This window comes from Pithys albifrons, chromosome Z (genome assembly GCF_047495875.1).
Source record: "Pithys albifrons albifrons isolate INPA30051 chromosome Z, PitAlb_v1, whole genome shotgun sequence".
Classification (NCBI taxonomy): domain Eukaryota; kingdom Metazoa; phylum Chordata; class Aves; order Passeriformes; family Thamnophilidae; genus Pithys; species Pithys albifrons.
This window is the reverse complement of record NC_092497.1, coordinates 15,634,828-15,652,183: the sequence shown is the minus strand read 5'-3', so window position 1 is coordinate 15,652,183 and position 17,356 is coordinate 15,634,828. Positions and strand designations below refer to the sequence as shown.

Here is a 17,356-nt window from a genome sequence, read left to right as displayed (position 1 = left end):
AAAACTGTGCCTGGAGATCCCATGCAAAGCATTTGCCAGAACAAACTAATTAATTATCTGCAAGGAAACAAAGCACCCCAGTTTGCAATGCCAAGACACTGGAACAGAAAATATAATATTGACTGAAGCTGTATCTTTACCATGTTACTCCAGTAATACCTGTCTCATTGCATTTCTTTTAATCTAGCTTGTTCCTCCTCATGCTAGTCTAAAGAACATTAATGCTGCTTATAATCTTGTCCTTATGTAGGTTCCAGTTAATAAAGGTGTTGTGAGCTGTTTTAGCATTGACCATGGTGATTTAGCTTTTATAATACAGATTTTTCACTGTAGCTAAATGGTTACAATGAATCAACATGTTGATTTCAACATAAATTACTTCCCTGAAGTCATGTTTTAAACAGCACACATCATTATCTTCTATTCTTTTTCCTCCTAACAGTAGACTTGCATTTCAAAGTGTAGTATTATGCATTTGCCCCAGTCTCTTATCCTGGTAGATAACAGTGTCAAGCAGAAACCAAGTGCTATGGAGTAAAACACTGATAGCCAGAAATGTTAATTGCACTATATTAATTTATTATTAGATGAAATTGCAAAACTGGTGTTAGGACAGTGTAGGCATAGATTAAAGTCCCTGAGGTTAGCAATTCCTTCTAATTTGTAGTCTGGAGATTTAGGAATGGTAAGAATGGCTGTAATAAGCCAGAGCAAAGATGAGCTTGGTTGAGCAGTCTAGGGAATTTCCAGACTGAGTTTTCCAGTTCAGCCCTGGGAAAGGTCAATGCAGACAGATTGCTGGAGTCCAGCAACTGCTTGCTACCCATACAGCCACAGTGTTCAATTCAGTCTGAGACTGCACAGTGATTTTTTTGGGCTTTTGGAAGGTTTGAACCAGTTCTAATGACAAGTGTGGCAGGACTAACACAGCCTTTGCTCAGGGTCCTTACAGACTTACACCACGGATCAAATGCAAAGTCAGTGCAAGGCTAAGGGTCTCCTTGAGGTTGTACCTGTTTATACTACAGCAAGTTTGGCCCACAATGATAAATGTTTAGCTTTCATGGAGGTGATATCTAATAGCAAAGGGTTTTTTCATTCTGCCTTAATCCTGCAAGGACTTGTTTCTGAAGTATTTCTATTCTTGGCATTTCTATTGTTGAAGAACCTCATCAGTGAGAGCTGTGAGGATCCAGCTGCAAGGCAGTACCGTCTTGGGGCACTATAAGGAATACAGACTATTTTCCCATCTGGCAAAACACTTAACCACGTGTCTATAGGTGGGAAGAGGAATCCTGCTGAAGTCCATAGTGCCACATAGGACGGAGCCGACGTCAAGCTGCTGCTCAGGGTGGGGCTTTAAGCCACATTCATCCCCAGCAGCCGGGAGGAAGGGTCAGGTGTTAGTCTGCAGCTCACCGTCAGCTCTGTGGCTCTGCTCCCGCAGCTCCTGGGAGGAATGAATGTGAACTTAGTCACTGCTTTGGTTGTTCTAGCAGTCACGGTTAGTCAGACATCTGAGAGTAAGTAAAATTGTACTTTATTTCTATGCTTTAATATCTTAGAAGAAAAAAAGACCCCAACTGTGTCTACCTGGAACTTTGTCTATTTGAACCTTTGCAGCTCTGTACAGGAGAGAGTGGATAGCCTAGAGGTTTCTGCTGTAGCATGGGAAGATTCAAAATGTGAAGCATGGCTGTCTTAACTACACAGAGCAATTGATATTTTCAGTGGAGTCACCTAGGCATTTCCTCAGCAAACCTGGTATTTCCACAACAGATGTGGGCACTTCATAATTCTGTGAAGTTGCTTAATCAAGGAAAAGCCAGGCAAGTTTTTTGTCACAGGAAACATTATCAAGAAGATAGCTGAAAGGAAAGTGTAAGACCTTTTAAAGAAGCGATTTCCTGAGTGAGCACCTAGTAAAATTTCAGTATTTGTTCAAAAAGATCTCTCTAGTTCAGGTGTAAATTCGTTTTTTCCAAGCTTCTCAGAGGGATTATGTTTAGAAAACAGCTTGATCTTTTTCCTTTAAAGTGAAATTGCCCTGGGTGGCAAAGGTTTCAAAAAACTTTTTATGACAAACTTCAAGTAACTAATTTCAGAAGAAAAGCGGTTTTGATTGCAAGTTTACTCTGTGTTCAGTTTAGCATGTCTTGAGGATTTAGGACATCTAATAACACTTCATGTATTTCCATAAAAATTAAAAAAAAAAATTTCAAAACAGATTACCAGTGCTGTGCTTGAATTCTTAGTTTTTCTTTGTAATTTTTATGTAAAATAAACTGTGTTCACAGAGAGGATAAGTGAGATTCTGGTCACTTCATCCTTTGGAGTGATCCTTTTTCAAGCTCTGCTGGCTTCAGTAGAAGTAAGAATAGTGGATTTCCTTGAAGATTTAGACAGCATATGGACAAAATCTTCCTTAAAATTTTATCCTGTTAAAATGGCAACTGCACCTGCTGGCATGGGAAGGCTCTGTGAGTGCTTTTGTACTAGATTTATGATCTGGCCAGTCAGCAAGGTCTTGCACAACAGGACTGGCACGTACATGCACAGGTCAAAGTAAAGGTTCTCTTAGAACACGTTCTTTTGTACTGAACCACCTGGGACAGGGGAAATGCCTTTACCACCTAAATTTTCTCACCTGAACACAATCCATACTTGTCAACAATACTCAAATAGCAGAAACCAGGTTAAAAAAGAGCAGAACTGCACATGGCTATCAGAGTACAGGTGCACCCTACCCTGAGCTGAACTAAATTTCGGGCCAATCCTACCTAGGGTTAGGCTTCTTAGGCTCTCCATTATGCATCCATTTACTTCAGGCTAACAGCAGAGATATACAGGGGGGCTGGGGCTGGTACATGCAAACGGGCAAAAGTTTCCTTTGCTTGTGGACATGAACTAGTAGCTGCTGACAGAGGCCAGGAAAGCCATCTGTTGCCCAAAATCATACCTAAACACAGGCACAAACATGGCCTGGCCAGGCAATGCCTGCTATTATTCCATCATCACCTCTCAGTGCCAGGAACTTATGGAGTGCCACACCTGCAGTGAAGGGAGCAGCACTGCACGACCAACTATGCAGCAGGTTGGACAAGGGAACTGATTTTAAAGAGACTTGGGTTTGGAATTTCAGTTTGAGAGGACAGAAGTTCTCTTTTGGAAGCTCCTACTTGTTGTTCATCTTGAAGACATGAAGAGAGAAATTAGGTAATTCTTATAAAGTAGTAGCATCAAAGTGTTGGATGCAACAGCTTAGGAATAACAACTAAATAAGACTGAGACTTCCCAGAGTACTATCTGCAGTTATCCTACTCAAGTTATTCCAGTAATGCTAATCTGGTGAGAACTAGGGTGATCTGTGCAGTGTGGAAGATGTGTTCCCTCTTATAAAAATGTGTTACCTTATAGACAAAGACTTATCTCCACATGACAGCTTCTTTTTGCATCTTAATGTGCAAGAGATTATGATGTTTGGTTTTGCTAGGCATAGCAGAAAATTCACATTCTGATAAGGCACTAGATACTACTGTTTGGTTGACCACCTCAGAGTTACTCTCTGTTTTGCCAGTTTTCATCCTGCATTTCCTTGGCGCTCGTTAATCCAAGCATCAAGGATATTGTATGGGGACAGGCAGCTTGCAAGCTGATCGTGATTTGATGGACAAAGACCCATCTGATAATCCTGACCTATATGAAATCCTCGTCTGTCCAATTCCAGTCAGCCTTCCAGCTTTGAAAATGTCTATCTTAACAGCAGTCCTCATAGAAAAACAGGAAAATCATCACTGCATAACTTCATTTGTATTTATTCTTTGCCACAGAATTATGTAGTATGATTTATAGATTTATATATTTTTATTTATAATTGATTTATTTTTATAGCTTAGAAACCCTTCTATCATTTTTTAATCTCTCAGAATTGTGCTTTAACTGTGTGTATTACCATGCAGTCAAAATAGTAAGATGCACTAGAACATTTTTCAGCATTTGAGTTTCCCCTCCCAAGTCCAGCTATTAAACAACCTCCTTGTTTTTACAGACTACAGTTATGCTGCATTTGTCAAGGACTCTAGCATCCTGATTTGTTCACCTGCCAACCAGGATCAGAGCCTTCTGTGTAATGAAATAGTTACTGGATTGCAATAGGTTAAGCTGAAAAGTCAACTCTTAAAACACCTTCAAGTTTCTTTCAAATGAGAGGAACATTTTCTGGCAGCTTCATGAACAAATAAGTACTAAATGAGCTGCCTTACAGTAATTTAAAGTGCAGGTGATGTGGTAATAAATTTCCCTCCAAGGACAGAGCCTGGATTCTATGTTCATAAGCCAACAACATAGGATTAAGGGCTGAAACTTGTCCATGGAAATGGCTGTATTGATAGCAGAGTCTATCAGTACATACCACATGATGACAAAACAAGATATTAATCTGATTAATCAATGCAAATTGTTTAGGGTTTGGTTCTGGGGTTTTGTGTTTTTTTTTTTCCCCAGGTGTACAAAGCTTACTTTGTAACCACAAAAGAATTCCATTAGGAAACACTAATGCCTGCTGCTGTAGCACAGGTGTGCCAAAGTTGTGCAATGGGTGCAGAGCTGCATCAGTTCAGGATAAACTTAAGGCATATTAGTGGCAGATCTCACATTTCAGCATAGAAACAGAAAGTGTTTCAGATTTATGGATCTTTCTGTGCAAGAAAAGCATTCCTTCAGACTACACAGTGTGTTGGGGGACTCCAACCTGCTTGATAACATTACACATATTTGGTGGGCCCCCTTAGTTTCTGTTAATTCAAGAACTATTCTTTTGGGGTTTTAGTTACATAAAAGAAAAACTACACCATGACCTTTAACTCAGCAGTCCGTGGGTCACATCCAGTTCATGAAGGTCAATGAGTTGCTCTGCCAGCAATACTGACAGGCTCCTCTGTGCAGCAGGCAGGATCCAGGAGGGAACACCAAAGGCTCAAACAAAACACCAACTGCAGGAGTGAAACTTGTGAAGAAAAGAGCTGCACAGGTCCTGCCTACAGCAGCAATAATTGCTTTTAATATTTCTTGCCTGAACCCTAAAAGACACAGCCTTCCTCAGCTGATTAACATGTAGCTCTCAAGTTTGAGAATGACAATTGAAAAAAGTAAAGCAGAAGGATAAGAAAAGTTTATATGGCCTAAGTTTAGCCAGGTAGCTGAGAGGAAAGGGAAAAAGAAACTTTAGGCAGTGAAAGAGACTTGATACTGATCAAGTAAAGGGTAAAGACACATTATATATGAATAGCAGTCACAGAGGTCTCATTCCATCAGAGCCTTTGTTTTCACTGTGTTTTATTCCCATTTCAATCATAGAATTGTTTGAGTTGGAAGCGACCTTACAAATCATCTCATTCCAAGCCCTCCTGCACTGGGCAGGAACACCATCCACTAGACCAGGTTGCCCAGGTGCCACATCCAGCGTGATCCTGAGCACTTCCAGGGATGGGGCCTCCATAACTACTCTGAGCAACTTGTTTCACATTCTCACCACCTTCAGAGTAAAGAATTTCTTTCTAACATCCAATACAAACCTGTTCTCTTTCTGGTTGAAGCTGTTCTCCCTTGCCCTGCCAGTGCGTGCCCTCGTAAATAGCCTCTCTCCAGCCCTCCTGCAGGCACCCCTGGAGGTACTGGGAGGCTGCCATGAGGTGTCCTGGAGCATTCTCTTCTCCAGGTTGAACAACCTCAGCTCTCTGACAGGTTGTCTTCACAGGAGAGGTGCTCCAGCCCTCAGAGCATCTTTGTGGCCTCCTCTGGACTTGCTGCAGCAGATCCATGCTCTGAGGGCCCCAGAGAACCCATCACATCAATTCAAACCCACTGAGTCTCATAGTCTTTGGGGATCTGCTACATTAGGAGCAACATTTTAATAGAATGACTTCTAACAGATCTAGCTGAATGCAGATAAAAACACTAATCTCTAAATGTCAACTTCTTTTCATTCTTTCAGCCCTAAGAAAGTGACACAGAGATTTGACAGATTTTCAAGGAAACAAACCACTGTGGGACATTAAATTAAGTTCATATGCTACATTCCTTGAACAACAAGCACTATCAAAAATAATTAAGAATTTCAGGGATACTCTTTTTTTTATTGTTGACAAAATAAGTGTTGTTTTTTTCTTTTTCAAATGTGCTAACTAACTTAAAGAAAATAGGTCTTTTCCCAATAAGACTTCCCTGTGAAGAAATACCAAAACAGCTAATATCACCTGCTGAAGTAACAAAAGAGCAATCCCTGAGGGGTCCTGCCTCAAAATCCATCACTAAGCTTGTTGGTCCATTCAGCAACCTCTTTAGGTCTCTGGTTGAAGAGGCTCAATGTCAGATATCAGGTCTAAATAATTTTTGGGTAAGTTTCTGTGTATTTCTGATTAAGCCACTTAGCCATAGAGACAAATAAATTGGGCAGCACTGAAAAAATCTCATTGACTGATAAATGGCACATGAAAGGCCATGCCATCATCTGAGTGGAAAACCACAGTTCTTTCCTTTCAACTACTGTTTAGATAGATGATTACTAATAACCCTGACCTAATTGCTGAAAAAAATCATGGTATTGTGTTGGGCAGAAATCATTAGCTTTGCTTATTACCTCCTGCTTTCCTCCCACTCTCATGATTTGAGTGAAGTAATAGTAATAATGAAGCTGCAGTATGGCTCAGTGGTCCAGCTCTCTTGGGGTCTGAGGAAATAGAGGAATTCCTTGGCTCACTCCTCTGATCATTCCTCACACCCAGACAAAAAAAAAAATCACTTATAAAACTGACTCCCACGTACAAAGGTACCAGTTATCACAAATGTCTGTGTCAACAGAAGGTTGCTAATGACACTTTCGTTTCTCCACCAGAAATTCCCAATGCCACACATTATTCTGTGATCCAAAGGTTATTTTCCATAATTGCAGTCATGCTTTCATGCACAGAACAAAGAAATCCAAACAAATATTTAGAAGTGGCTGCTTTTTTTTCAGTTAAAAAAAATCATTGCATATTAGAATTCCTCAAGGAATACGCACAATGAAAGCCTCCTCAGGCACAGAACTCCAATAAAAAGTTAGTAGCAGGTTCTCAATATCCATAAGAAACACTTTTGCCTTGTTAGCCAGAACATAAGCACAGTCTTGCTCATGTTTTATACAGAATTTCGGTCTGCTTTCTGTAGGTGTATTCACCAGTATCACACGCAGTCTGCTGTCTGTGCTCACATCATAAGGCACAGGTTTAGTACAGCTGCATGAGTTGGATGTCAGTGGGTTTAATGCTCTGGTTCAAAGATTGACTGAGCATTGGGTAATTGAATTCACTCAGAATCAGCTACTCTACTTTAAGTGGTAGACAAACATTCAGTTACGAACAGGTTTCTGAAGGATACAGTGTCCTTGGCTGTTTGTTGTAAGAGGGCAGTCTGTCACCAGGGGCCAGTGAGATGCATCCACCTAGATGCATCAAGAATTTTGCTTTATTTCCCTTTGATGAGCTTGCGTATGGTTTTCTTTACAAAGCTATAGAAGTATATCAATATCAATTCCTTAATTTTCAGTTACAAAGTGTACAAATGCCCAACACAGTGCTACATAGTGCACTGTGAAGTGCAATACTGATTGTTCAGATCTGAGTAACCAGGTCAAAGCAAGTGATGTTTAAGTACATAAAGTAGGATAAGGGCAAGAGATGTTAGCCAAGCATCAGTGAAAACAGTTGTGAAATAGTTCAGGGGGACAGCTGGCTCACCCTAACACCTCCTGTAATATCCAGCCATTTCACAGGAGCTAGCAGTGGTGGCCTTACCAGGTATTTTAGTCCACTAGACCCCAAAAAAGCACAGGACTAGGCCACCCTAAAAAGCAAAATAGGCAACCTCAGGCAGAGCTGAAGATATAATTACCCTTCCTTGAGTATTTTTTCTGATGTGATCCTTCTGTTAGGACCTGACTGGCAACAACAAAAGTTTATACTTTAGCGTTACCAATGCTGCCATGAGGCCTCAGAAAAAAAGTTAAACTTAGTGGTGCTTAATGAGCTGAATTTTCATTTGCAAACATCAATTAATTGGCTTCACAAGAAGTATGGTGTTGAAGAGAGAAAAGCAAAGGACAACAGGGGAATAATACAGGTAATGCTCAACACTTAATTAGTCCTTCTGAACAAAGCGATTATTTATAGTCCTTCTCTTTGTTGTTGAGGAGACAACTGCTAGACCAGCTGTTGTCTTTCCCCCTCCCTTCTGATTGAAATCCTAGGGGTCTGTCATCAGCCCCACAGGTATAAAAGCCTCCTGCAGTGGACAGTGTGACTGCTCTCCAGCAACTCTTGCTCCACAGCTGGCTGCTCGAGCTCACTGCTCCAGTTGTGCCAGCATTCAGCATGCACTCCTGTAAGGAGCAGAGCACACAGTCTTTTTGCTTACATGAAAATTTTTAAATAGATTTCTTATCTCCTGCTTTCAGGAACTGAATTTCATCCTCTTTTTCTCTCTCTGTGACTCTTGTGCTCAAGGCTAAATGATTACTTAGGGGACAGCATGACTAGGAAAAAACTTTAAACAAGTAGGGAAAGCTCTCTCTCTCCCCACTTCTCATTTATTCCAGATTAGTTCATAGTATGGGAGAGGGGTCCCTACAGTGCTCACTTTGAAGCATGGGTTTAATCCTGAGACCTTCATCCTAGACAGTTCCCTGAGCAACACAGCTATGTTTGTCCTTGAGCTGATGGAGGAAATTCCTTTCTGTGCTAGCACAGAAGATCAAATACCAGGATATCAGAAAAAGAGAACATCTTGAATTATTACCTGCTTTTTAAAGTTCAGTGACTTTTTATTTTCAAGATGGTATCACCAACCAGTAAAAAAATCTTCAGGATTCCCTAGTGGACACACATTCAACTATGGGAATGCCTGGGGCAAAGAAAACACAAAACCAAGCAATAACATCAATGATTTCTAAAAGAAAATAAAAGATGGTGACTCTGATTCTACCTCACAAGGCAGAGCTTTTAAATTACACTCCTGACACTCCTTCTATCATTAATGCTGGTGATTGTCTGCAAAAAAATAAAAATAAATCTTTTAAATAATTTTTATTTTACTGTAACAAGCCTTTACATATGTGTGCACAAGGAGAGGTAAGAGAAATTGTTCTGTAAACAAAAAACCCACTGATCTCTCTTGTGGGAGAAGCTGAGAGGATGATAGCCCACAAGCTGCAGAGATAGTTAACCCTTGACACCACTTTGAAATGCCCTTCAACTACCAGCACAGGGAGCAAACAGGAGTCTGAAGTCTGTCTGCAGGTACAGGGCTTGCACCTCACTGGCGTGAGGGAGGCTGTGGGGTGGCTCACATGACTGCTGTGCTGCAGCTGAGGCATATGGGCTTTCATGAAGAGCAGGCTGGAAAGTGAGGAGGGAGTTGGCATTTATACAAAAGAGCAGCAGGAGTGCATGGAGCTCAGTCTGGGGATGGATAATGAGCCAACAGAGAGCTCACAGGATTAGTGAGCACACCAACATGGGTGACATGGTAGCAGGTGTCTGCTACAGAACTCCTGACCAGGAAGAAGTAAATGAGACCTTTCTCAAACAGCTGGAAAAAGCCTCAGGTGCACAGGCTCTCACCGTCATGAAGCATTTTAACCACCCCAATATGTGGTGGAAGGGCAATACAGCAGTGTTCAAGCAATCCACAAGCTTTCTAAAGTGCATTAATGCCATCTTCCACCACTTGTAATCAAGGAACTAGCAAGGAACAGCATTCAGCTGGACCAGATACTTGCAAACATGGCAAACCTAGTCATCAAATCAGAGGCAGCACTGGCTACATTGTCCATAAGGTGGTGGAGTTTGAGATCCTAGGAGAAGGGAGCAAGGCAAAAGCAATATCACAGTGCTGGATTAAATGAGAGCAGATTTACAACCTGTTCAGAAAACTGTTTGGAAGAATTCCATGGAAAATGATCCTGGACAGAAGAGGGTTGAGCAGAGCAGGCTGATGTTCGAGGGACACTTCCTCCAAATTCTAGAAAGGTCTATCCTGAAAACCAGAAAACCAAGCAGTGGTCCGGAGTCCTGCATGAGTATGCTCAGAGCTTCTAAATGAACTTGAACATAAAAACAAAGTAAGGAACAAAGGGTGGAAGTAGGGGCAGGTGACCCAGGTGGAGGATAGAGTTGTTATTTAATAATGCAGGAAAGGAGTTAGGAAAGACAAAGATAAGGCTGAGCTGGAGTTGAATCTGTCATGGGATGTGATGTGCAATAAAGTATTCCACAAGCACATAAACAGCAAAAGCAAATATATGAACCTGCTGACAAAACAGGACAGTTAAGTGGTGACAAATTATGTGAGTAAGGCTGAGGTACTCAACACTTTCTTTGTCTTACTCTTTATCATCCAAACTGGCCTTCAAGAATCCCAGGTCCCTGAGACCAGAGGGAAAGTCTGGAGCAAGGATGACTGTCAGCGGAGGAAGACCAAATTAGGGAGCACTTTTAAAAACCGGACCTACATAAAGCCACAGAACAGTGGGCCAACCTCATCCAGCTTGTGGGAAGATGATGAAGAAAATCCTCCTAGAAAGCATTTCCAAAGACCTGAAGGACAAAACAGTGATCAGGAGTAGTCAGCATGGATTTATGAAGTGGAGATCACACTTGACCAACCTGGTGGCCTTCTCCAGTGAGGTGACTAGCTTGTTCATCAAGAGGAGAGCAGTGATGTTGTGTATCTTGACTTCACTAAAGGTTTTGATACTGTCTCCTGTAATATCGTCATAGGCAAGCCAAAAAAGTACAGGATACACGACCAAATAGTGAGGCAGACTGAAAACTAGAGGAAAGACCAGGTCCACAGGGTTGTGAACAGTGGCAGAAACACTGGGGGTCAGCACAGGGGCCAAAATTGTTCTTCATTAATGACCTGGATGATGGAACAGAATGTGCCTGTGGCATGTTTGCAGATAATAAAATCTGGGAACAGTAGATGATGCACCATATGGTTTTGCTGATGTAGAAATGGACGGAGAAGAATCTGCCCATAAATGGAATGAAGTTCAACAAGGGGAAATGTGCAGTCTTTCATCTGGGGAGGAATGATGGCAGGCAGCAGTGCATGCTGGGGGCTGGTAGGGAAGGGAAGTAGAAATCTGATTGGTTTCACAGGACCTTAGGGGTCTGATAATGAGGGAAGAGGCATGAACACAACCCTTGCTTGGTCAGAGAATGTCTGCTTGCCTCATAAAGTGGTGTTAGTTATGCCAACTACGTCATCAGGGGCTGGGAGCAGATCTCAAGCAGGACTCAAGGACCAGGTGGCCCTGCTTGAGCAGGGGGCTGGACCAGATGACTTCTAGAGGTCCCTTCCAATCTCAATTCCTCAGCAGTTCTGTGCAGCCAAACTATGACTTGTCCCAGTCCTATCTATGTTCTTTCTAACATTATTACTACTCTTTCCAGCTTTGTTTCCTGGGGCCTTTAACTGTTGCACAAAAATCTCAGAAGAAATTCCCAAAGGAATTCTCCAAAGAGTGGAGGGGTTTGCAATCCAGAAAGCTGATGGCCTGTGTCACCTAGAAGCTGTTATGTAAGAAATATTTTGGGTCCTTCTCTGTGAAAGGGAGTTAAAACCTATTAGGCACCATTTAAATAAAAATATTCTTGGAAAACTAACACAAATTCAATGAAAACACCATTTTGTGTGATTTAAGAACTGTTCTTTGTGCTATTTAAACTTTATTGCTAAAATTGAATTTCCTTAAGTATTGATCATTATTCAGCCTGCACTTGACGCATGCTTTATTTTCAGAACTGAAAAATTACTCACACACCTTAAGACTTCTCTGTTTCCTCCAGTTATTGATCCCCTAAAAAACTTTGCCTAAACTCATTAAATTAGCTTTAGTTTGGTACATAAGCTATTTCTAATTTATTTTGGTGCAATATCACACTGTTTGGGTAAATTGGTACATTTTCCAGACATTTGCATGATAGTCAATAATTATATAATTATAACAATAATTATGCAGTGGTCTACCAATTTATTTGCCATAGAAATCTACTGCTTTGCACTGTGGTTCTTTTTGCACTGAAGTAGTAAAGCTTTTTTTCAGATTTTGGAAAGTAATATTAATCATGTACAACTTAGATCCGAACTTTGGCTTATTTGAAACCAGGGGGAAAAAAAGCAAATAAACACAGTATAAAGCATAATTTAAGATTAACCAAGTCTAATTTCATAGGTGAGTGCTAAGGATGATCATTTTAAAAAGTTTTGGGGTTTACATATCTTCTTTAAAACTGACAAACAGTTTTTTCTCTGTCAGTCTCTACATAGAACACAAAAAGTTCTGTGTGAGTCCACAGATTAAAAGAGTTAAGAAATGGATGAAGAAGATGAAGCATAAGATTCACAGAAGAAAACTTCATGTTAAAAAGCAGAGAAGAACCAGAATTACTAAAAAGAAAGGGCAGAAGCAAGCCCCATGATGAAGATACATGTGGCATATGGCACTGTGGATGAAGATGACAGATTTCATCAATGATGGATGACTGTAGCATTAAAATGACTTTTTAAATGTCTATGTGCTAGAGAAAGTAGAGGCAGAAACAACACCTGTACTCAGAATGATGCTGATCAGATCACCAGACAAATGACAATGGCAAAGACAATGTCTTGTAGCAAGTGTTCCTCAGTCTATGGCAGACTTAAATCCTCCTCTCTCCCACCCTGCTTTCCTGGCAACCTCCCCTGTAGTTTCTATTTAACATTCTAGTAAGCTGTTCCTTCTCATTCCTCCATTTTTCCAGTTCTGTCCTTGGTCCTTATTCTTTCCTGTCTGCAATCATCTTTGTGTAGTTGCCTGTTTTGTGTCTGTTCTTCCAGTCATGAATCTTTTCTCTTTCTTCATTTTACATGTTTTTACAGGTACCTTTCCAGATACTTCCAGTTTAAGTTTGCCAAAACCATGTGTCTTTTACCTATTCCAAACCACCTCTGCTCCCAGCTGTTACTGTCATGAACTGTTGCAGTGATAATATCTGAGCTTGTTCGTAGGACTCAAAGTGTAGCATACAAAGCTATGCAATAAAGATCATCTCTATTGCTTTTGTTCATTCAATTCCCCATTCAGATCCTTCCTACCCTCTTTGCTAAATTTTTCATAATTGGCATTGAGGACTACATGTGTTCATCTAGGCCTTTCTTTGAAGACTAGCAATGATGACAGTCTAGCTGCCCACTCCATCACTGCACGGTGCCTTCTCCTGTGTGTAACAGTCTCTGATTCTCACTCTCTGTAGAACTTTGAACTAATTTAGTATTTCCACAGAGCCAGCTCAGTCAAATCACTCCTCCTCAGAGACACATACATGGACAGCAGCAAATGAGGTCTTAAAAAGAGTAAGTGCCATGCAATGCGTACACCAAGTGAGACAAAAATACTTCATATAGCAGTATAATTCTGTTCTTCCATCTCTTCTGTGAATAATTACTGTTTGTTTCGTTCACTGCATTTGACTTAAACTAGCTCCTCTGAGTTGCCTCTTATGTTTGTTTTGTAATTGTTATGTCTATTGTAATCATGGGAGAAAGTGATGCCAATACACAGGATAGAAACAACTGCAGGTACCCTAAATAAAAAAGAACATCTGTAGCAAGGTAGCTAGAGATAAGCAGCATACTCCCACAGATGCAAATCTGGTGATAGAAACTTGACTCCTTCCAAAACAGATAAGAGAAAACAATTATCTTCCCTTATGAGCCAACAGCCTCCTAACAGGGATGAGGCAACTCATCTAACTCTTCTTCCAGATTCTAGGGAATATTGTGTACCCCATGTACATTGGCATAGCTCCATTTTCTGCCTGCCAGCAAAAAGCCTGCTGCCACAGCAGGAGCTGGGATTGTTCTCTGAGCCTGCACAGAGGCTTTTCCTCCAATGGCTGTGCTCAGGACGCTGCTGAGGAAGAGGATGTGACCCTGCAGGATGCAGCTGAAATAGGAAATGCTGTCTTCCATTTCACTTGCATTCTGCTGCCACACTGTCTGGACACCACAAAGGTACTCAGCTAATGGGTATTAGACAGAATCCAAACCCCTTAGGCCCCCATCAGCAAAGCACCAGGAATGCTAAACTGCTGAAACATTTTACAGTATAGCATCAGTACTTCACAGCTTCTGGCAGTTCTATTTTCTTCCTCATGTTCTGCTCTGGATTCCATATCTTGCCTTCATGCTTTCCTCATGAGTCACAGATTCCTGGGTGGGTTTATGATGGCATCTCAGCTCCTAACAGCTGTTCCATCAATGCAAACAGCAGCCTTTGGAGTGTATAGACTGTACCTGACATACTGGCTAAAGCATGGAGTGTACCCTCATTTCCATGCCTGTTCCTGCATTGATTTAGGCACAGGATGCAGGGAAGTTCCATAGACTCCTGGCTTGCAGACCTGTCCTCCGGCAGTTGAAAGAACACAGCATAGCTGCAGTTCTCTCTCCTGTTTGGAAGGCAGTACAGATACTAGGTGGTGACTTGTTTTTGTACTGTCATCTTTCCTGGCCCCCAAATCTTTGATTCTTCTCTGTTCAGCAATTCCTGCTTCGTATTTGAAATTATAACACTGTTGTAGTTTGGGCCTATTATGTAAATTCTCTCCCCTGCCACTAACTGCCCATGCCAGCAGTTAACAAAAAGAAGTAGTTAACTGCTGATCACTTGGGTAGGGGCAGGTTTGTCTCTTTTGGTTTTGGGGACATTTTTTGCCATTCTTAGCTGGGGTGTGTGGTGCGGCCAAGGAGGGAAGCTGCTCTGCTGGCTACTGCTGGGGCTTCTCTGCTGAGACGCTGGTTTTCTCCTCACCGCGGCTGTTTCTCCTGGTTCCTGCATCTGGGATCCCGGCCTCTGTTCCAGTCTCACCACCGCCTGCAGCGTCACGGCCTGCCCGCCCCGGCTGGGGCAGTGACCCGGGAGAGAGAGGGATGCAGCAGCTTTTGCAGGATACGTGGCGGTTCCCCACTTTCAGCTTTCTTTTTTCCTTCATCTGGGACAAGAGACACAGAGTTTATCTGAGAGCTAACCACTCGTCTGTCTCGCTGGAAAGGGACTGGAAACTCACTCTGCAGCCAGCCGGGCTGTGACATTGACACTGCTTAAGTATAACTTTCCTCCTGGAGGAAAACCTGCTGGGTTTTGTTGCTGATTTTTTTCTTTCTCTTGTGGTGTTGGGGAAGCAGTTTGCACTAGTCTGTTTATATATAGCAGTTAAGAACAGTTATCCTTCTTGTATTAAATTCCTTTTTTTTTCTTAAATTTGATAAAGAGTGGCGTGATTATTGTGGAGAAGGCCCCCTCCCCCGCTTGTGGGTAAACATTTTGGTTTTTCCCCTCAAACCAAGACAAACACTGCTACAGTTCCTCCTCTAACACATATCATATAGAAGCACCCAAGTGTGATTGAAATGCATTTTTATAGTTTTTAATGACTGCAATTGTTATGACATCACACGTATTTTAACACTCAGACAGATCTGCAACTCAAATGTTATTGAAATCTTTGCATTTGCTGGACCTACTTTAAAGACAGGCTTTGATATTTTTCTTTACATCTCCTAGATCTTCAGAATGGGTGTTGTCTTCTATCAGGTTCTCCTGGAATCAGTAGACAAAACAGAGATTATGAGATGAGAGAAGGCCACTCCCCACTGCCATGTCTTCTATCAGGTTCTCCTGGAATCAGTAGACAAAACAGAGATTATGAGATGAGAGAAGGCCACTCCCCACTGCCAGCTGTGTTTCAAGTCTGGGGTCCTGTGCATTCTTTTGGGAATTAAATTAGAAGTAACTTATACTAGTCATTCAATCTAAAAAAACTTTCTTCCCTGATAGTGGTATATGAAATACCGAAACAGCACTTGAGAGATCTACTGACTTTTAGAGTTTCATTTATCACTAAACCCTAATACATATATAGAAAAAAACCTTTCCATTTTCAAACTTTCACTTGGGTGACCTCATACTCTCTGTCCCTGAGCATTATTTTTGACCTTTGCTACTTTGTACTTGGCAACAAAATAAAATCAATACCTTTTTCAGTAAAGTCATCTCAACATCTTGTTTTATAGAAGAGATTATTGGGGCACATCACATTGTTGTCCCTGAAAATCCTGGATAAAGCTCTCTTTTCAGTGGGTTTCAGTGCCTAAAGATGTAGTTGGCTGCATCTGAAAACCCCAGTGAGTATTTTAGTGGCTTAGAAGTATAACTTCCACTTGAATGAAGTCCCAGTTAGGCCTGTAATGAATATCCTTGAAAATTCCAATAATGCACTCTTAAGAGGTTTTAAGAAAAAGCTTAACAGATGATTAATATCTGTCTTTTAAATTTATTTTAAGAGTTATTAACCTAAAGTGACAGTTTTTGTCTCTAGGAGGCTTTAAAAATGTCACAGATAGCATTGCTTAAGAACTACTAAGCAGAAGCAAGGAATCTGTTTGGTCTCTTGAAACAAAACCAGCACTCCAAATTTGATACTCTGATTTAAAACCTAGAAGGTGAGTCATCGGACTGCAAACACTTTTCTTTCAAAACAGCATTAGGTTAGGAGTTCTCACACATTTTTACACAGCTGAAAAATGGTGAGACTCAAATTCATACTCCTCTTTTATCAAAACAGCCTGGATTTTAATGGAGGAAGAGGATGTGTGCTTGCCCTTTCACTAGCACCACTCGGAGCATGTTTCTGCTCCAAGATTATTCTGAGTTATGCTGAGCTTCTTTGTTAACACCATCTTTGTTAAATGGACCTGTCCTTTCTCAAGTTTCCAGTTCTAAGGTTACTGAGGTGCCACATTCATTTTGCTGCATTAGTCCGAATTAACAAATACAGTTTTGATTGAAAATCTCCCTGAGCAGATTGGCTGAGCTCTAGAGCCACGAAAGGGAAATGACCTGCATTCTCACCAGCTGGGCTGGAAACAGTGCAATTGCATGCCTGGAGCACAGTTTTGTTAGAGGACTATAATTAATTACCTAAGGGGTTTGGAACAAGATTCACCAACAACTTTAATGATATTAATGCAATCTTTATGAGAAATTAATACAAAACAATTGTAGTCTATTGCAACAGCAGTATATGCATATTCTTTCTTGTGAAGAAACAATTGTAATTTTTTGTAAGTATTCCCTTGTAATACACTCAGTGGCAGGAAAAGCAGACAGTCTCTAAAGTTAAATAAAAGAATAACACAATTTACAACAATTATAAAATAAATTGTACTGATCAATAAGAAAAAGTAGTTTTTAGATCTTAGGCTATAAAGAATT

The 17,356-nt window shown here is 41.0% G+C and overlaps 1 protein-coding gene across 1 annotated transcript; it reads left to right on the top strand.

Moving 5' to 3' along the window:
- Positions 1-1,459: 1,459 nt before the first annotated feature.
- Positions 1,460-12,565, top strand: CCL28 (C-C motif chemokine ligand 28). The gene is made up of 3 exons (XM_071581026.1): positions 1,460-1,523; positions 11,493-11,619; positions 12,359-12,565. The coding sequence occupies exons 1-3, from the start codon at positions 1,460-1,462 to the stop codon at positions 12,519-12,521; spliced, it is 354 nt and encodes a 117-aa protein (XP_071437127.1). The 3' UTR covers positions 12,522-12,565.
- Positions 12,566-17,356: the final 4,791 nt, after the last annotated feature.